At 46.8% G+C, this 15,045-nt stretch overlaps 1 protein-coding gene and 1 pseudogene across 1 annotated transcript; both read left to right on the top strand.

Moving 5' to 3' along the window:
* The first annotated feature begins 1,217 nt into the window (after window positions 1-1,217).
* LOC136549159 (E3 ubiquitin-protein ligase RKP-like) lies at window positions 1,218-9,992 on the top strand (annotated as a pseudogene).
* Window positions 9,993-12,398: 2,406 nt separating this feature from the next.
* On the top strand, window positions 12,399-14,397 carry LOC136552778 (uncharacterized). Its single transcript, XM_066544345.1, has 3 exons — window positions 12,399-13,154; window positions 13,249-13,399; window positions 13,515-14,397. The coding sequence occupies exons 1-3, from the start codon at window positions 12,699-12,701 to the stop codon at window positions 14,081-14,083; spliced, it is 1,176 nt and encodes a 391-aa protein (XP_066400442.1). The 5' UTR covers window positions 12,399-12,698; the 3' UTR covers window positions 14,084-14,397.
* The last annotated feature ends 648 nt before the right edge of the window (window positions 14,398-15,045 follow it).

Genomic DNA, 15,045 nt, shown 5'->3' with positions numbered 1-15,045 from the left:
TTAATAATATTATAATGTTACATATAAATCATTAGAAACAGAAAACATTCACATTGGTGAATAATGAAGTAGAAACCTTTATCTGGAACAAGATAACACATGCTGTGAACAAATTAAATCGCCTACCAATCTCCATGTAAGAATTTGCATAGTGGTTTTGTTTATTACATGATATCTCTAATACAACATATTAGATTTTTTTTCTGTTTTCCCTCGAGTTATTTAATTGGGTCTTGCACATATTTAGAAAGACATAGTCATCTTTTTAGCAAAGAGATGACCCATGTTGTATCTTTGCAATAACAACTTCAGTAACACAGCAATGATAGAAGAAATAATGATAGATAGATCAAATGCACATGCTAAAAAATGTTACTTTCTTATTCAATTATTTTTGTCTATTTCTTGATATAAGCAACTTTGACAAATGGTATCCTTGTAATTCTTGTTCCAGTAATTCAGGAAGATAATAGTAAATGATTAAGGATGACATCCTACACCGCCTAATGAATTTTGGCAAAGTTGATTGTACATATGAATTGTTTGCTAGTAACTAAATAAACTTAATGGACTTGCTCGAACAGTTGGCCCTAACACTTCAAGCCAACGAAAGGCTAATTTTACAATTAAGTATGAAAGAAAAAAACATCAACGTATATAAATACTTTACTTTTGGATGCAAAAAAAAAAGAGATAAAGGTCGATATCCTCTTATCTCAGCACTAGGTGAGTGTGGAAAAATCAAGTAAAAGCCACAAGTATAGAGACATGCAAAGGGAAGTTCACTCTCGGAGAAAAAAAAGGAAGAGCTGAGTTGCATACAGGCAGCATTTTGTAGAACCGAGGATTTCCCCCACTTTCATCACAAGATTACGGAAATAGTCCAGCAGAATAGGACAATTTAGAACCGTATATACAGAGTATACAGGACAGCATGCCCACAATAGAACCGTATTTTCCGTGAAAGGAAAGGTCTAATCTGAAAAATAGTCTCAATTTTTGTTTTTGTTCTCTTTCTCTATCGCGTCGTCTTCCTCGTGACTTCTCCAAGGTGAAACCCTAGCTGCTCCCAACCTTCGCGCCATCGCCGCCTGACTATCGCCGGCAACAGGTCAACAGGAGAGCCCTCAGCCCGTTCATATCGGGGACCTCTCAATTGAGAGTTTCGCCTCTCTCACCCTTCCCCTGTTCTGCCGCCTCCCCAATCGGTGTGCATTCAGCAGGGACATCACGGTCGGCGATGGAAAGGCGGCGCCGACGTCCTCGTTCCATCCTCTTATCATGTTGAAGTGGCGTTGCGTGGCGTGGAGATTCCTTGACCGATCTCTTGCCAGTAAGTAATCTGTTTTGCTGATCCTGTTTGTTTCTGTTTAATCAGATTCTAGATGAAAATAAGCGAAAATCCCACCCAAACGCGTAGATTATTTCTCTATTAATCAGTAGTAGTCCGTGTTCTCTGTACCGCGAGCTCACGCCCGCGTTTCCTCCACAGCGAGCTTTATTCCTCCCGTCGCCCCTCCCCCGCTCACCCCTCCTCTCCAGCCCTGCCGTGCATCGCTGCGCCGCTCCCCGCCTCCCCAGTTCATTGGCCCGTCCCCCACGCCGCGGCCCCGTTAGATCCATCACCACCGTGCTTGGTCCGTCAGACGGCTTCCTGCGCTGCTGCTCCCAATCTGCCATGCGTGTGGTGAATTCCTGTGGCCTAAACAGATGGGGGAAAGGCTACTTTGATTGGTGATCCTCATCACAAGATAAGAGTATGATCATACTTGTGCCAGTGAAAATTGAATTTGGTGCTCTCGTCTATTGTCAGGCTCATCCAGATCCATGCTTCAAATTGGTCGGTTATACTTTTTGTAGAGAACAGGAGATTAATTGTTGGGTGAAAAATTGAATTGGCCACACTATGAGTGATTAATTGTTGTATCCATCTCGATTTCTTTAAAATTTAGAGAATGAAATGCTCCATTTTTTGTCCATTTGATTGATGATTTTATTATTGTAACAAACTAAATTATTATTATTGATTTCAGCTTGTATTCAGTCAACAAATGAGCTACTCTTAACCTAAGAGGGCATACAAGTCATTTTACACTGAATACAGAAATCTATACGCAATAATCAGGATTGCCAAACACCCAGATTTTTTCAGACAATAGATTCTTTAGACCGCAGCTTCTTATTAAATCTTGATCAGATTAAAATTGTCATACAAGTGGTTCCAAACAAGGGCCCAAATCTCTTCGTCTTGTTTGTTGCTCAGTAGCTTGATAATTTAATATAGCACATCCAGTTTAGTCACTCTAGTCTAACCCATCCGTCCATGGTTTGATCAGGTTTTTCCTTTTCTCCGTCGTGCAAGATCAATCCTTCCTTTTCTCCGTCGTGCATGGGGTTCAACTGAATCAGATGCTCCACGTTAAGGCCACCCTTGAGCTTGATGGCGGAAGGAAGCAGTAGCCATAGGAGGAGTGCATTCTCCCCTGGGCTGGCTGTGTTATTGTCTGGTGACGAAGCTAAGATTAGCCACCAGAAGTCGCACTTGGTGTCCTATCATGATGAAATTGGGCACCAGGCTGTTGAGAGGACGATAGAGCACATCTTTGATCTCCCTCACAAGTCAGTGGTCCGGCCTCCTGGACCAATTGATACGGGCTTCTTGCGCTCAGTGTTGAGGAATCAAGCTAGAAAATTTGATATTGACTGGGAAAAATGCATCCGTGGATACCATGGCAGCGTCTTGATTGTGGACAAAGGTGCTGGGCAGAGCAAGGTGGTTCTTGATGATTCGAGCATTTGCGGTAGCTTCAGGAATGTTAGGGGACCTTTACTTGTTGAGGGCTCCGCCCCGTTCAGCAGTGCCAGGGCTAATGCCTGTGTGTGGAAAGGAAAATGGATGTATGAGGTGACCCTGGAGACATCTGGAGTTCAGCAGCTTGGATGGGCTACTCTCTCTTGCCCTTTTACTGATCAGAAAGGTGTTGGTGATGCTGATGATTCATATTCCTTTGATGGCCTGAGGGTGACTAAGTGGAACAATGACCAAAGCCATATGGCCAGCCATGGGCAGTAGGTGACGTGATCGGTTGCTGCATCAACTTGGATGCAGGAGAAATCTCCTTTTACAGGAATGGGACTTCTCTTGGTGTTGCTTTTGATGGAATTCGCAATGTGGAACCTAAGAAGGGATATTATGCTGCAATCTCCCTCTCGGAAGGAGAGCGCTGTCATCTGAACTTTGGCTCACATCCATTCAGGTATCCTGTTGATGGGTTTGATCCATTGGAGGTGCCACCACGCTCTTGGTCGTTTGTGACATATCTTCTTAGATGTCTGTTCCGATTGCTAGAAGTTCACAACCTGGAGAAATCTGAATCAGCATACTTTGAGAAACTGAGGAGGGTCAAAAAATTCGCACCACTACAAGAACTCTTTCGACCAATTTCAGAAGGGATATGTGCAGAACTTTTCAGTGCTATTGAAGTGAGCCAGGGGTGCCTTGAGTATATTGCCTGGGGCTCGTTGACCACTCTACTCTTAGATGTTTTGAGGACTCGTGAGCCACATGATTTCTCATGCCTTGATCAGGTTCTTGACCTTTTCCTCCGGTTCCCAGGCTGCACTTCATTATTTCAGGAGCTCATTGTGGCTCTTTCTTGCATGTGCAAAGCTGCACCACTTGTGTTGACAGAATGCCCGTATTCTGGGTCATATCCATTTTTAGCGCTGGTTTGCCACCTTCTTAGGCATAAAGATGTAATGTGTTTATGGTGGAAAGCAGAAGATTTCGCTTTCTCGTTTGAAGGGTTCCTTACAAGGAAGATTCCAAATAAGCAGGATTTACAGTGCCTTGTACCATCTGTTTGGTGGCCTGGGTCTTCTGAGGATGAAGTTAGCATGACACTGACGATGACAACACTCTCAGATGCAATCAAAAAGGTAAATTCCTTTCATCTCGGCAGATTTTGCTGTAAGCAGTCATTTCTTCTCCTGATAACTAGGAATTCTGTGTTGCACAAAGAATAAGTATGTATTTGTTTCATCCTATTGATTTCTTACATGATGTTAACACAGCAGCAAGAGTTTTGCACAGAGAAGAAGCATGTTTTCATTTCTTCCTGTTCACTTCTTACATAATGTTGCCACAGCTACAAGAAGCTCCAGTTTTTACTGTTCTGTGAACTTATCCTCTATCCTACCATCGAATAATGTTTCAGGTTGATGATCTATATTCACCCTCACTTGAATCATGTTCTCCAATTATTTGGTTGCACTTGACATGTGAACATCAATGCTACATGCCTACACCATTCGATAGTTTGACTAGCATGGTGTTTAGTTGACCTAGTTTAGAGTTCTTCATTTCTCTTAGTAAACTGCACTGCTGTAATTGGATATTATTGCATTAGTGAACTTATGTGTTCTGCTACCTTTTATTTTCTATACTTGTATGTTGCCTGATTCTCATGCTTTCTGCTTTTGGGGTTGACCTTTCAATACCCTTTGCCCATGTCCTTGCAAGGCATTAGTGCATGGCACCCATACGAGGGTCGACAAGGCACGATTTTTTGTCAAGTCAGTTGGCCTGCAATTTAACTTTGTCATTTGCTTAATAGAATACTTTAGCACACTATTGGTTCTAGATATCTAAAGCTCTCTCCCTCCCTTCTGTCTTGTCATATACTCACAGGCTGCTATTTTTCTTTGCAGATTGAGGAGATGCATCGTGAGCTTTGCAGCTTGGTAATATGCTTTATTCCACCAATGTCTCCGCCTCAGCCTCCAGGCTCTGTATTTAGGTCCTTTGTACAAAGTTTGGTGCTGAAAGCTAGAGGTGGTGATCATAGGATGGTTGTCAATGGGACTTTCAACAACACTGTGCTTGTTTCATTGTACACAGTAATCCTACATTTGTTGTCTGAAGGATTTTCTATGGATTCTGCTGGATCTGCATCATCCTCTAAAGCGAACTGTGGGAATGGTGTTGGATTTCTTCACAAAGGTGGAAATGCGCAAGTTTCCGACACAATTGCTTTTTAGGAATGATGCCTATTACAGTGTAATTCCTAGAATCGGTGGACCACCAAGTATTTTGATGCATCACCAATTTGATGCTGTGGAAAATGAAGTACAATGGGATGAAGGCTGCATGAATGATGAAGAGACACGTGTTACACACACTACAGTACAGAAGCCTTGTTGCTGCTCAGTGACAGATGTTGCTGTTGGCCTAAGACACAAAGAAACTGCTAAGTATGTGCCATCAACTTCAAAAGGCCCATGTAAGCCTATGCCTGAAAGGTCTGCTCATGTAGCTGCTGAGTGCAATGGTAGAGGTCTGAGTGATGAGATCGAAGACAAACCTAGCTCTAGTGCTCAAGCAGAAATTGAATATGGATACCAAGCACTGCATAGTCTTGAAAACATGCCAATGGCAACTCAATCTTCGTCGGAAGCACTTAAAGAAGAAGAGCTGCTTGATGTTATGTTATTGTTATACTATCTGGGCATCTCACCAAATTTTAGGCAGGCAAGTGATATTTTTTTAAGCATACAAACACATATATGTTGCAGGAAGGATTCATATCTTTGTTTCAGTGGAGTATTCATGACCTGTTCCCAACTTGCCACGGAATAAGTTGTCTTAGTTCTGTGTATGTTCAGTCACCTACAAACTGCATGTATCCAATCACCTTAGGTGTACAAGTTTGTACATGCATGCATTTTGCCTGGAGAAAATCCTTCGTTGCCTTTGACTTCTATAACCACCCCTTCATTGCCAATTTGCCATCGAAAGTTATAGGTTCCCTTCACTGCCATCAATTTAGAATTTTTGATCCCCTCATTGCCATTACCATTGCTTAAATAGATCTTGTTCCCTTAGCTGCCATCCATATAGATAATTTGTTCCCTTCAATGTCATGGAGGGAACGGAACGTCATTGTGCCATGTACGAGACTACTACCTGGCGCGCGCCATCTTCAAGAGCTACGGCGTGCGCCTCGACGAGCGTGATGTGTCCATGCACCGTGGCTTCTGGGGGCCTGACATGGTTGGTGCGGCTGTCTTAGGCAGCGGCCATGCCCTTTTTCTCCTGCTCCATCTGCACCGATCGCAGCAGCTCGCCGTCCATCCATGAGACGTGGTTGGGGCTTAGCCCCCCTTGCATCATCCGTCCCATCACGGGGCCTGCCCCTATTGCGCTTCTCCGTGCCTCGACAGCAGCCTACGCCAATCAGCGGCGGTGTCACCTTGGCAGACGCCGTGAGCTCCTGCAACACCGTGGCGACTGTGAAAACGCCATTCCGTTACCTCAATGGCATTGAGGGGAACAAATTATCTATATGGATGGCAGCTCGGGGAATAAGGTACGTCCATGCAACGGCAATGGAAATGAAGGGATAAAAAATTCTAAATGGATGGCAGTGAGGAGAACTTAAAATTTTGGATGGCAATGAAGGGATAGTTATAGATTTGAGTGGCAGTGAGGGAATTTTCTTGAAAATATGTGCCATTTTCATCGGCCAACACCTGGATTTTTTTCTAGATGACTTCACTTTGTGGTGAACTATTGAACATTGTGTCCTCATGTAACTATAAAGAAATCCATCCAAGAATACAAGGCATATTTTGACCTACTCTTCAAAGTTAATCTCTTACCATTGTTTTCTCACAGTATATATTATTTTATCAACAAAACCAATATATTTTGAAAGAATTTCATAGTATATCTGGTTGTGTAATTTTTATGCACTATCAAAAATTCTTACAGGTTGACTAAGTATTGGTCAGAACAGACGAAGTTTCCCAAAATAAATACGCCTTGTGTTTTTGCAAATGGGCAGTATTTACTTGTTCATTGACTTTGCCATCCTTTGACATAAAATGGACCACACGACCCTAGTCAGTCAACGATACATTCATTATCCATTGATACTCAGTTTACTAGGATATTAGTATATGTTGATTTTAATTCAAATGATAGTACTGATTTAAGTTAGTTCTGTACAGGCTTTTTATTTCATGTCTCAGCAGTCGCAGTCCATTTCTTTACTAGAAGAAACTGACAGGCAGATACGAGAAAAATCATGCTCAGAGCAAGTAAGGCGTTTGAAAGAAGCCCGGAATAGCTATCATGAGGATTTGGTGGATTGTGTACGCCATTGTGTTTGGTATGATTTTCTGAAATGATAAATCTTTGTACTTTCTTACTACCATGGGCAAATGATAATTTTTTTCGCATATGCTAGCAATGTTTAGAACTGTGCTGCAGACATGATTTTCGGATTTAGTTTTGATCTGGGATGTTCATATTAACTTATTCACAATAGATTCAACTGGTTAGTGGTACTAGAGACAGATGGAAAGCATTCCCTTCAAGTTTAGAGATCCCTTGCAGCTAAATGACTTATGGAGATGTTCATTGATTTATGTTCTTTTGATTTCTATGGTATGGATATCCAAGTAGCGCTATGATAGTTTTTTAGGCCACCGAGTTAATCTGCCGTTTTTTTTCTTATGGTGCATTCAGGTACCGGGCCGCCCTTTTCTCCCGGTGGAAGCAAAGGGGAATGTACGCAACTTGCATGTGGGTCGTGGAGCTTCTTTTGGTCCTTAGTAACTCAAATAACATTTTCCACTATGTTCCTGAGTTCTATGTGGAATCACTGGTAGGTTTATTGTTTCCTTTGGCGTTGTTTTTTCTTCATTCACAATGAATCTATTTACCCAAGAGAGTTTTCTTCTTATTACCTTTGCAGGTGGATTGTTTCCATGCACTGCGAAGGAGCGATCCTCCTTTTGTTTCCCCTGCATTATTTCTCATGCAAGGGCTGGCCTCGTTTGTATGTACTGAATCATCTTGATGCTTCTTAGTTCATTATTTTTTCTTTGAAACCTAATTGCACCTTTATTGTTGACATTAATAGTATTAATTATTGAAGGTTTGCAGTCAATAGTAGCAGCCCAGGTCTTTTAGCTTATAGAGATAAACGGCCTATTTTAAACTTTAAATTATATAGTTTGGTTGAACCAAATCATGATTAATTTCTTGATAGGTTTCAGCATACTCTTCAGTGCTTCAAAGTTATCTAAGGGTTCTGTTTTATTAATAATAGGTCACTCTGGTTGTCAAGCACTTCGATGATACGAGGATAGTGAATCCTGACTTGAAAGATCTTCTTCTTCAATCCATATCAGTCCTTGTACAATACAAAGAATTCATGCTTGTTTTCGAGAACAATCGGGAGGCTATAAATAAGATGCCTAGATCACTTTTATCAGCTTTTAACAACAGATCATGGATTCCTGTTACAAACATACTTCTCCCGGTTCTGCAAAGGCTCAGGATTTGCTTCCTCTAAGAATGGTGAATCTCCTCATCTGCAACTTTCAGGTATTTTTAAATATTGTTACTTTTGATTTAATTCGCTCCTAGTTTTGTTCAATTTGATTGTTATGCAAACAAATATTTTGATCATCTGGTTCTCCCTCCCTTCCTCGAAGGTTCCTACTGAGGGAGACATGTATTCATGACAAGAGCTGTTCTTTTCCTTCCTCAATCGACTTTTCAATACACTCAGCTGGACAATGACCGAGTTCTCTATGTCCATCCGGGAGATGCAAGATAAAAACCAGGTGGACTATCTATTTTTTTTATACCTGTGTGCTGGTTGGTCGTAGCCTGCAGGAGTCATATCCTTTACCTCTTCTCTATGATGCAGCTGTATAGTAATAAATATAGTTAATATAATCGTTGTGGGATTTTGGTTGCTCCAGTTATTCCAATATGATTTATCATGAGAGTACCAATGTGTTCCTTTGTTCCTCTGGTGTGACCCTGCAATTATGAAAAATATGATCAACATCTGTTATGTTCAGGTTGCTGATTTGCAGCAGAGAAAGTGGCAGTGTAATTTTTGATATATCATGTTGTCTTGCGAGAATCTGGAATTCTGGTACCCGAGAGATTCCTTGTGCATTTCTCATGGGACCAGATATGAATTTGCGGAGGTTGACTGAATTGGTTGTCTTTATTCTCAACCACATCATATCAGCAGCTGATGCAGAGTTCTTTGACATGTAAGTAAACATCTTAATCTTAGTTTCTGATTTTTTTTCAGAGGTAGAATGTTCTTACTGAAAGTCTGCTTGGTGTACAATCTTTGAAAGCTATATTGTGTTCAGTACCTAAATAAATTGCTACCGCGATTCCTTTGAGCTTATTAATTGAAGCTGATTCTGAGTCAATTAATTATGCTTCCATCTTGTAGGTCTATTTTTATGATTTTATGGTACATATAGGAATTCTCTTGCTTATGCAACAAGAAGTAGGTGGGCCTTTTTTTTTAACCAGTAGGGAAGATTGTGGATGCAGGACACTAAGACGGCAGGGCAGCTTCAGAGAAAAACAAATCGTACTATGATCTTGGCTCCTCTTGTCGGAATTATCCTCAGTCTTATGGAAGTAGCAGCACATCAGAACAAAGGGAGCTAAATGATGTGATTGCAGTGTTGTGCAAGCATGATTGCCCTGCCACAATCCATTTTGGGTGCAGTACCTACTGAGCTACAACTGGGTTTGTTTTCTTTCTCATTCTATATTTTGTATCTTATTTCCTTGATCTGTTTGATTTTTAGTTTTATGTTATTTTTGTTCTATTTTGTTGACACAGTGTTCCATTATTTATGTATTTCTGTAGAGCAATGTTCTTCGAGGGGATTCCTCCCTTGCAAAGCTAGCACAGCTTGAAGAGTTCTCCCATTACTTCCGACGCATTACAGTGTCTGTGGATGATGAAAAAGACCATAGCATTAACATGGGTGATGAAGAAGCAGATGACACCTGTTGCATTTGCTACAACTGTGATTCTGATGCAACATTCCAGCCATGCCATCACCGGTCCTGTTTTGGCTGCATAAGCAGGCATCTCCTGAACAACCAGAGGTGCTGGAAGAAGACTGCAGGCCTTGAGGTGGAGGGAGTTCTTTAGGTTGTTCTGCTTTAGACATGTTTCTTTCTCGGTGGTGGTTTAGGTGCTCTGTTGGCTTTTTAGCTTGTTTGCCGTTGCTCGTTTATGCTTTCCTGTAAGCCAGCAATCCTAGCAATAACATTGTATGGATGTTTTTGGTTTTTTATAAAGAAGAGAATTGTTGCCGCCTGGACGTCCAATGAGATAAGATTCCGTCGGACGGCACTGAACGGCCCATCGGAAACACACCGCACTCTCACCGTATCGCTGTAGTCCTTCCCCACCTGCCTCGTCCCGCACCCGCGCGCGTGGGCACCTCGCCCCTGTCCGCCTCGCCCGCCGCTCGTTCCCCCTGACCTCCTCCCCTCTTTCTCTCCGCGCGGGCGGAACCCGGGAGTCGGGACGAGGACGAGGACACGTTGTTCGCAGGACCCCAGGCGCGCCGCGCTCCCCATCCGCCCGCCCCCGGCTCGCCGCGCCCCTTCCTATGAGTCCGGGGCCGTACCCCCAACGACTCTCTGAACATACCTCTGAAAAAAAATATTTGTAACATTAAACACTTAAATGCAACATACGTCTGAAGCAGAAAAAAAATATTTGGAACATACACTTGCAACATGTTTGTGAAACATATGCAATCCAGATACTTGCAACTTGCAACATGAAAACACTTATTGCAACATAAGACTGGAATAACTGAAACATTTCGAAACATACTCTTGCAACATATATGTGAAACATATGCAACATTCAGATAAAAATGCTTGCAACATACGTTTGAAATAGATGATACATTTTGAACAAGCGCTTGCAACATGCCTATGAAAACTTGCAACATGCATCTAGAACACTTTGCAACATATGCAACATCCTGGTCTACTTTTGCAACATCTATATGAACCACTTGCAACATATCTATGGAACATCTGAAACTATTCAAACATATGCTTGCAACATGTCAGGAGCGACACTCTAGTGGAAAGCGGCCACCATGCAAGCGCGTTGAGGACCTTGATAACCGGCCTCGATGGGCACATCGGGGCTGGGAGGTGGTGGAGCGAGAGCACCGCGGCCTTGGCTGCCGCAAGCTTCTTCTGTTAGGGACACCGGGGCGCGTGGAGCCTCGATGCGAGCGCGAAGTACGACACGGCCGTGACGCCCTCGCGATCTCCAGCTGTAGGAGGAGGTGATGAGAAGGATGCCGGCACCGGCTCTGGCGATGAGGGCAGGGGCGGGCGGTAGGCGCGACTCTAGCGGCACAGCCTGGCATCGCAGAGGCGAGCGAGGGCCTCGGGGCAGAGGAAGCGGAGGTAGTCGCCGCTGGAGAAGGCAAGCGGGGGGGGGGGGGGGGCAAGTGGTAGGGAACGCTGCGACGATCGTGCTAGTTGGGAATGTCGCCGTCTTTTTTATTTTGAGAAACGATGAAAGAACGAAGGTAGAGGAAAATAAACTTATTGAGCTAGTAGTGCACGGGCCCAGAAAGCGCGGCGTCCATACGGTTGGACGCGCACTGTAGCATTCCCGAATAAATCCTGATATATTTCAGGTGCCTGAAATATGGCTGTCGGTGACTAGCCATCAGATGAGCAGACGCCTCTGAGGACGCACACACCTTGAATCGATATTGTTGAACAACACGGCGCCTGAACAAAGCACAAATTTCAGACAACTGATGGATAGGAAAAATGTTTTATAAAAGCTAAGTTTACCTCTGTCAAAAAAAACTCCAATCAGGCACTCAGCTCACTCTGTTCAAGTGTTCAACTGTTCCAGGGAGAGAGAGTGGTGGCGCTCGCGTTATTCTCTCTGATAATACTGCATATCAGCGCAAAGGGAAAGAAACGACTGAAACAAGAGAACTGCTTATATTGTGCTGACGACCAAATGACGAGCAGAGATCGAAATTCATGTGGTTGCATGGCCGTGAAGATTACGAGGAACTGCAGCAGCAGGCGAGGCCGCGAGGGTCTTGGCATACAAGATTTGAGAGGAGGGCATAAGATAAACTAAACGAAGACTAGCAATTGCTGGTCGAGATTCTCTGTTCGCTGGTCTGAAACTTGGCTGAAAAATACTGCTTTCACTGAATTGTTGTGAGAGAAAAATAAGCCGAGCCCACTCCGTTCATCTGTTCCAGCACTCAATCAAGCATTTCTTCGCGATCGTTGCCTGAATGCTGCATTGCTGTCTTCCCTATGTTCGAGAACGCCATGGCAGTACGGGCCAGGGCTGGCGAGTCAGCACCCCCGATCCCCTCAAAGAGGTGCATCGAAGCGCGCATCGAGCGACGCGGCAGAGCGGCACAGCACGCTGACGCTGCCAAAGCACGGCGCTGGCTCCATCGTCCGCGCCGTCGCGCCACACAGGCCACGCCCGCGGCAGCGGCGCCGCCGAACGGCGATGGGGTCATGGGAGCCACGTCACTCTGTTTTTTGGTCTCGAATGGCCCTCTCGTCTTGGCACGTGCTTGCGTAGTCACGTGATGCTAGCTCAAATGTGCTGCATGGGCACGTCGTCCACACGTGCCAAGCACTGCATACAGTTAGCCATAGACCGCCCACCACCGGCGCCACGTGTCCCGCCTCCCATCGTTTATCGACCGTCAGATGCAAGGTGTGGAACATATAGGGGTAGACAAGAGTAACGAATCTCCTATCGCACTCGACGCTTCTAGCCGGCGCCGGGGACACGTACGTGCGCACGTGTAAGGTAGCCAGAAGGTCGCCGATGACACCCATGCGTCCTCATGCGTTCTTTTTTACTGCCACCGAGTCACAGCGCCGCTACTCGCCGCTCGCCACTCTCACCTTCGCTTCCGTCCCCATCGCTGGCACGAGCACACAACTCGTTCGATCGTTTGCAAACTCTGTCCATCCGCTGATCGCCGCCGCCATGGGGCAAGGCAAGGAGACGAAGACGCGACCAGACCCCAAGGTGGAGATCCAGGAGAAGGGCGAGATCTTCTTCTTCTACCGCCCCAAGGTAGACAAGAACGAGGCGCACAGCCCCGACGACGTGCAGCGCATGTACATCGTCCTGCGCCCTGAGTCCACCGGCGGCCGCGGCGTCGAAGAGAAGCAGGCGCCGGACTCCGGCAAGGAAGGCCGCAAGCGCCACCACCAAGGCGACGGTGGCCAGGGAAGAAGCGAGGAGAGAGGCGCGGAAGGCGGCCACGGCAAGGAGGTACACATGCATATATCCAAAGTTACATTGTTTAATTTCGTCATATTCATATATGAATTGAACACTCATAATTACTTTTTAAGTGATTGCGCAGGAGGTGAACATCGAGGAGCAGCCGTTGCTCCGACTGGTCGTGATGGGGAAGAAGAGCCTGCCGGACCCGGCGAAGCACAGCCGCCCGTACTGGGGTTACGTCGAGCTCGTCACCACAAAGGTCCAGGACATCAAGGACGCGCTCAAGGAAGGTACAGTATGCGGTGTGCTGAGCAGCTTGCATGCACTCAACTGAGTCTCGCCGAGCATTGTCAATTGGAAGAAGAAAAAAAACTGATCTTTTTTGAGATTTCATATTCGTTGCAGAGGAGTACAGCACGGCGACGCGAGGTAAGCGGCACAGGCCGGCGGCGCGGGCGCTGGGCGAGGGCGTGTACCGCATCCTGAAGCACGAGACGTCCGGCGGGCGGGGGCGGAGCCCGCAGTCGCGCACACACCTCGTGTACAAGCTGGAGCTCCGCACCCGCGGCGCCGGGGAACCGCAGGAGGCGATGAACGTGGAGCCGGAGGCGTCGTTCCTCGTGCAGGTGAAGAACCCCGACCCGCCCTCCGGCGGCCGCGACGGCGGCGGGTTCCGCGGGCTGCAGAGCAAGCGCCGGGCGGCGTTCCCCGCGCACCTACAGGGCGCGTTCGGCAGCCGGCGGTACGCGCCGGCGGACCCGTCGGACCTGCTCAACTACGAGGGGTGCCAGCTGCTGCTCATCGCGGCGTCGGACGACGTGGAGGACGAGCTCGGGCTGCAGCTGGAGGGGGAAGTGGAGGCGGAGGACGGCGAGGGTGAGAATCAGCAGGCCGCGGCGAGCTGCTCGGACCTGGTGAAGATGTTCGGCGAGGTGGTCGACGTGAAGCCGCTGCTGAGCGGGAGCTGGGACTAGACCACGACTGGATGGTCCGCTGATCTGATGCCATTGCCATTGTACAGCGTTCGCGGGTCGTAGCTAGGTGTTTTAGTTTGCTACGCTGGTAATAGGTGTTTGTTCCTGTACTGGACCGACTGCTGCTAGTGTCTGTTTATTAGTTTGCTGCATAGTCCGTCCTTAGCACAAGCTTCATGTTGTGACGAGGATCAAATGACTGGCAGAGTGCCGGAGACGAAATTCTCCTGCTCCTGTTTTTCCTCCCATCCTTAAAGCATGGGTCGATGGGTGCGTATATTACGTTTTGTTGCTCGGCTCACTCTCTGCTCGTGTGATACATGATTTGGTGCTCGGCCCACTCTGCTCGCATGATCGTGACATAGAAGACGACATGAAGCTGTGAGTGCTAGGTGCCTACTCCCAAACTGCATCTCTTCGCCAGCGAACAAGCGTTGCTAAACCGGAACGCTGATCTCATATCCTCCGAGACCGACATGGCGCGTGGAGTGGACCAGAGAACAGGGGCGCCGCACTCGCTCCAGCGCCGCACTGCCGCAGTGCTCCCGCTCCGATCCGGAACAGGAAGCGGCCGGTGGCCGACAGCGGCGCCGTGCGCAACACGATGGGGCGGCGAGTCGTCACGTCCCCGCGAACACGTGCGGGGCCGCTCGCGCGAACGTACGCATCTTGTCTTATACCAAAAAGACGCGGCAGCGAGTGACGCGACCGCACGGGAGCGGCAGGCACGGGCACGCGGTCGCCGCACGCCACAGGCCCGTCCGCGGATCGGAGAGGTCCACAGGTGCCGTCCGCCACCGGCCGCGCGCGCCCTGCAACGCCCGACGGCATTGCCCCCGTGCCACACGCCTCGGGGGGTTACTATCATTAAAAGCTGACGCGAGCAGATCCCGCGCCGTCGCTCTCGGGCCGCCCGGCCCGGTCTCCTGTCCTCCCGGGCTCCTCCTCCGGGCCCGGGACGA

This window comes from Miscanthus floridulus, chromosome 4, assembly GCF_019320115.1.
Source record: "Miscanthus floridulus cultivar M001 chromosome 4, ASM1932011v1, whole genome shotgun sequence".
In the NCBI taxonomy this organism is placed as follows: domain Eukaryota; kingdom Viridiplantae; phylum Streptophyta; class Magnoliopsida; order Poales; family Poaceae; genus Miscanthus; species Miscanthus floridulus.
Note: the sequence above shows the minus strand (reverse complement) of the source record. Positions and strands in the feature narration are given on the sequence as shown.

Excerpts from the sequence above, each read along its gene's own strand:
- LOC136552778 (XM_066544345.1), top strand. The coding sequence starts at position 12,699 with ATGACACCCATGCGTCCTCATGCGTTCTTTTTTACTGCCACCGAGTCA. Across the intron at positions 13,155-13,248 it reads AAGGCGGCCACGGCAAGGAG|GAGGTGAACATCGAGGAGCA; the intron begins GTACACATGCAT and ends GTGATTGCGCAG. Across the intron at positions 13,400-13,514 it reads CAAGGACGCGCTCAAGGAAG|AGGAGTACAGCACGGCGACG; the intron begins GTACAGTATGCG and ends TATTCGTTGCAG.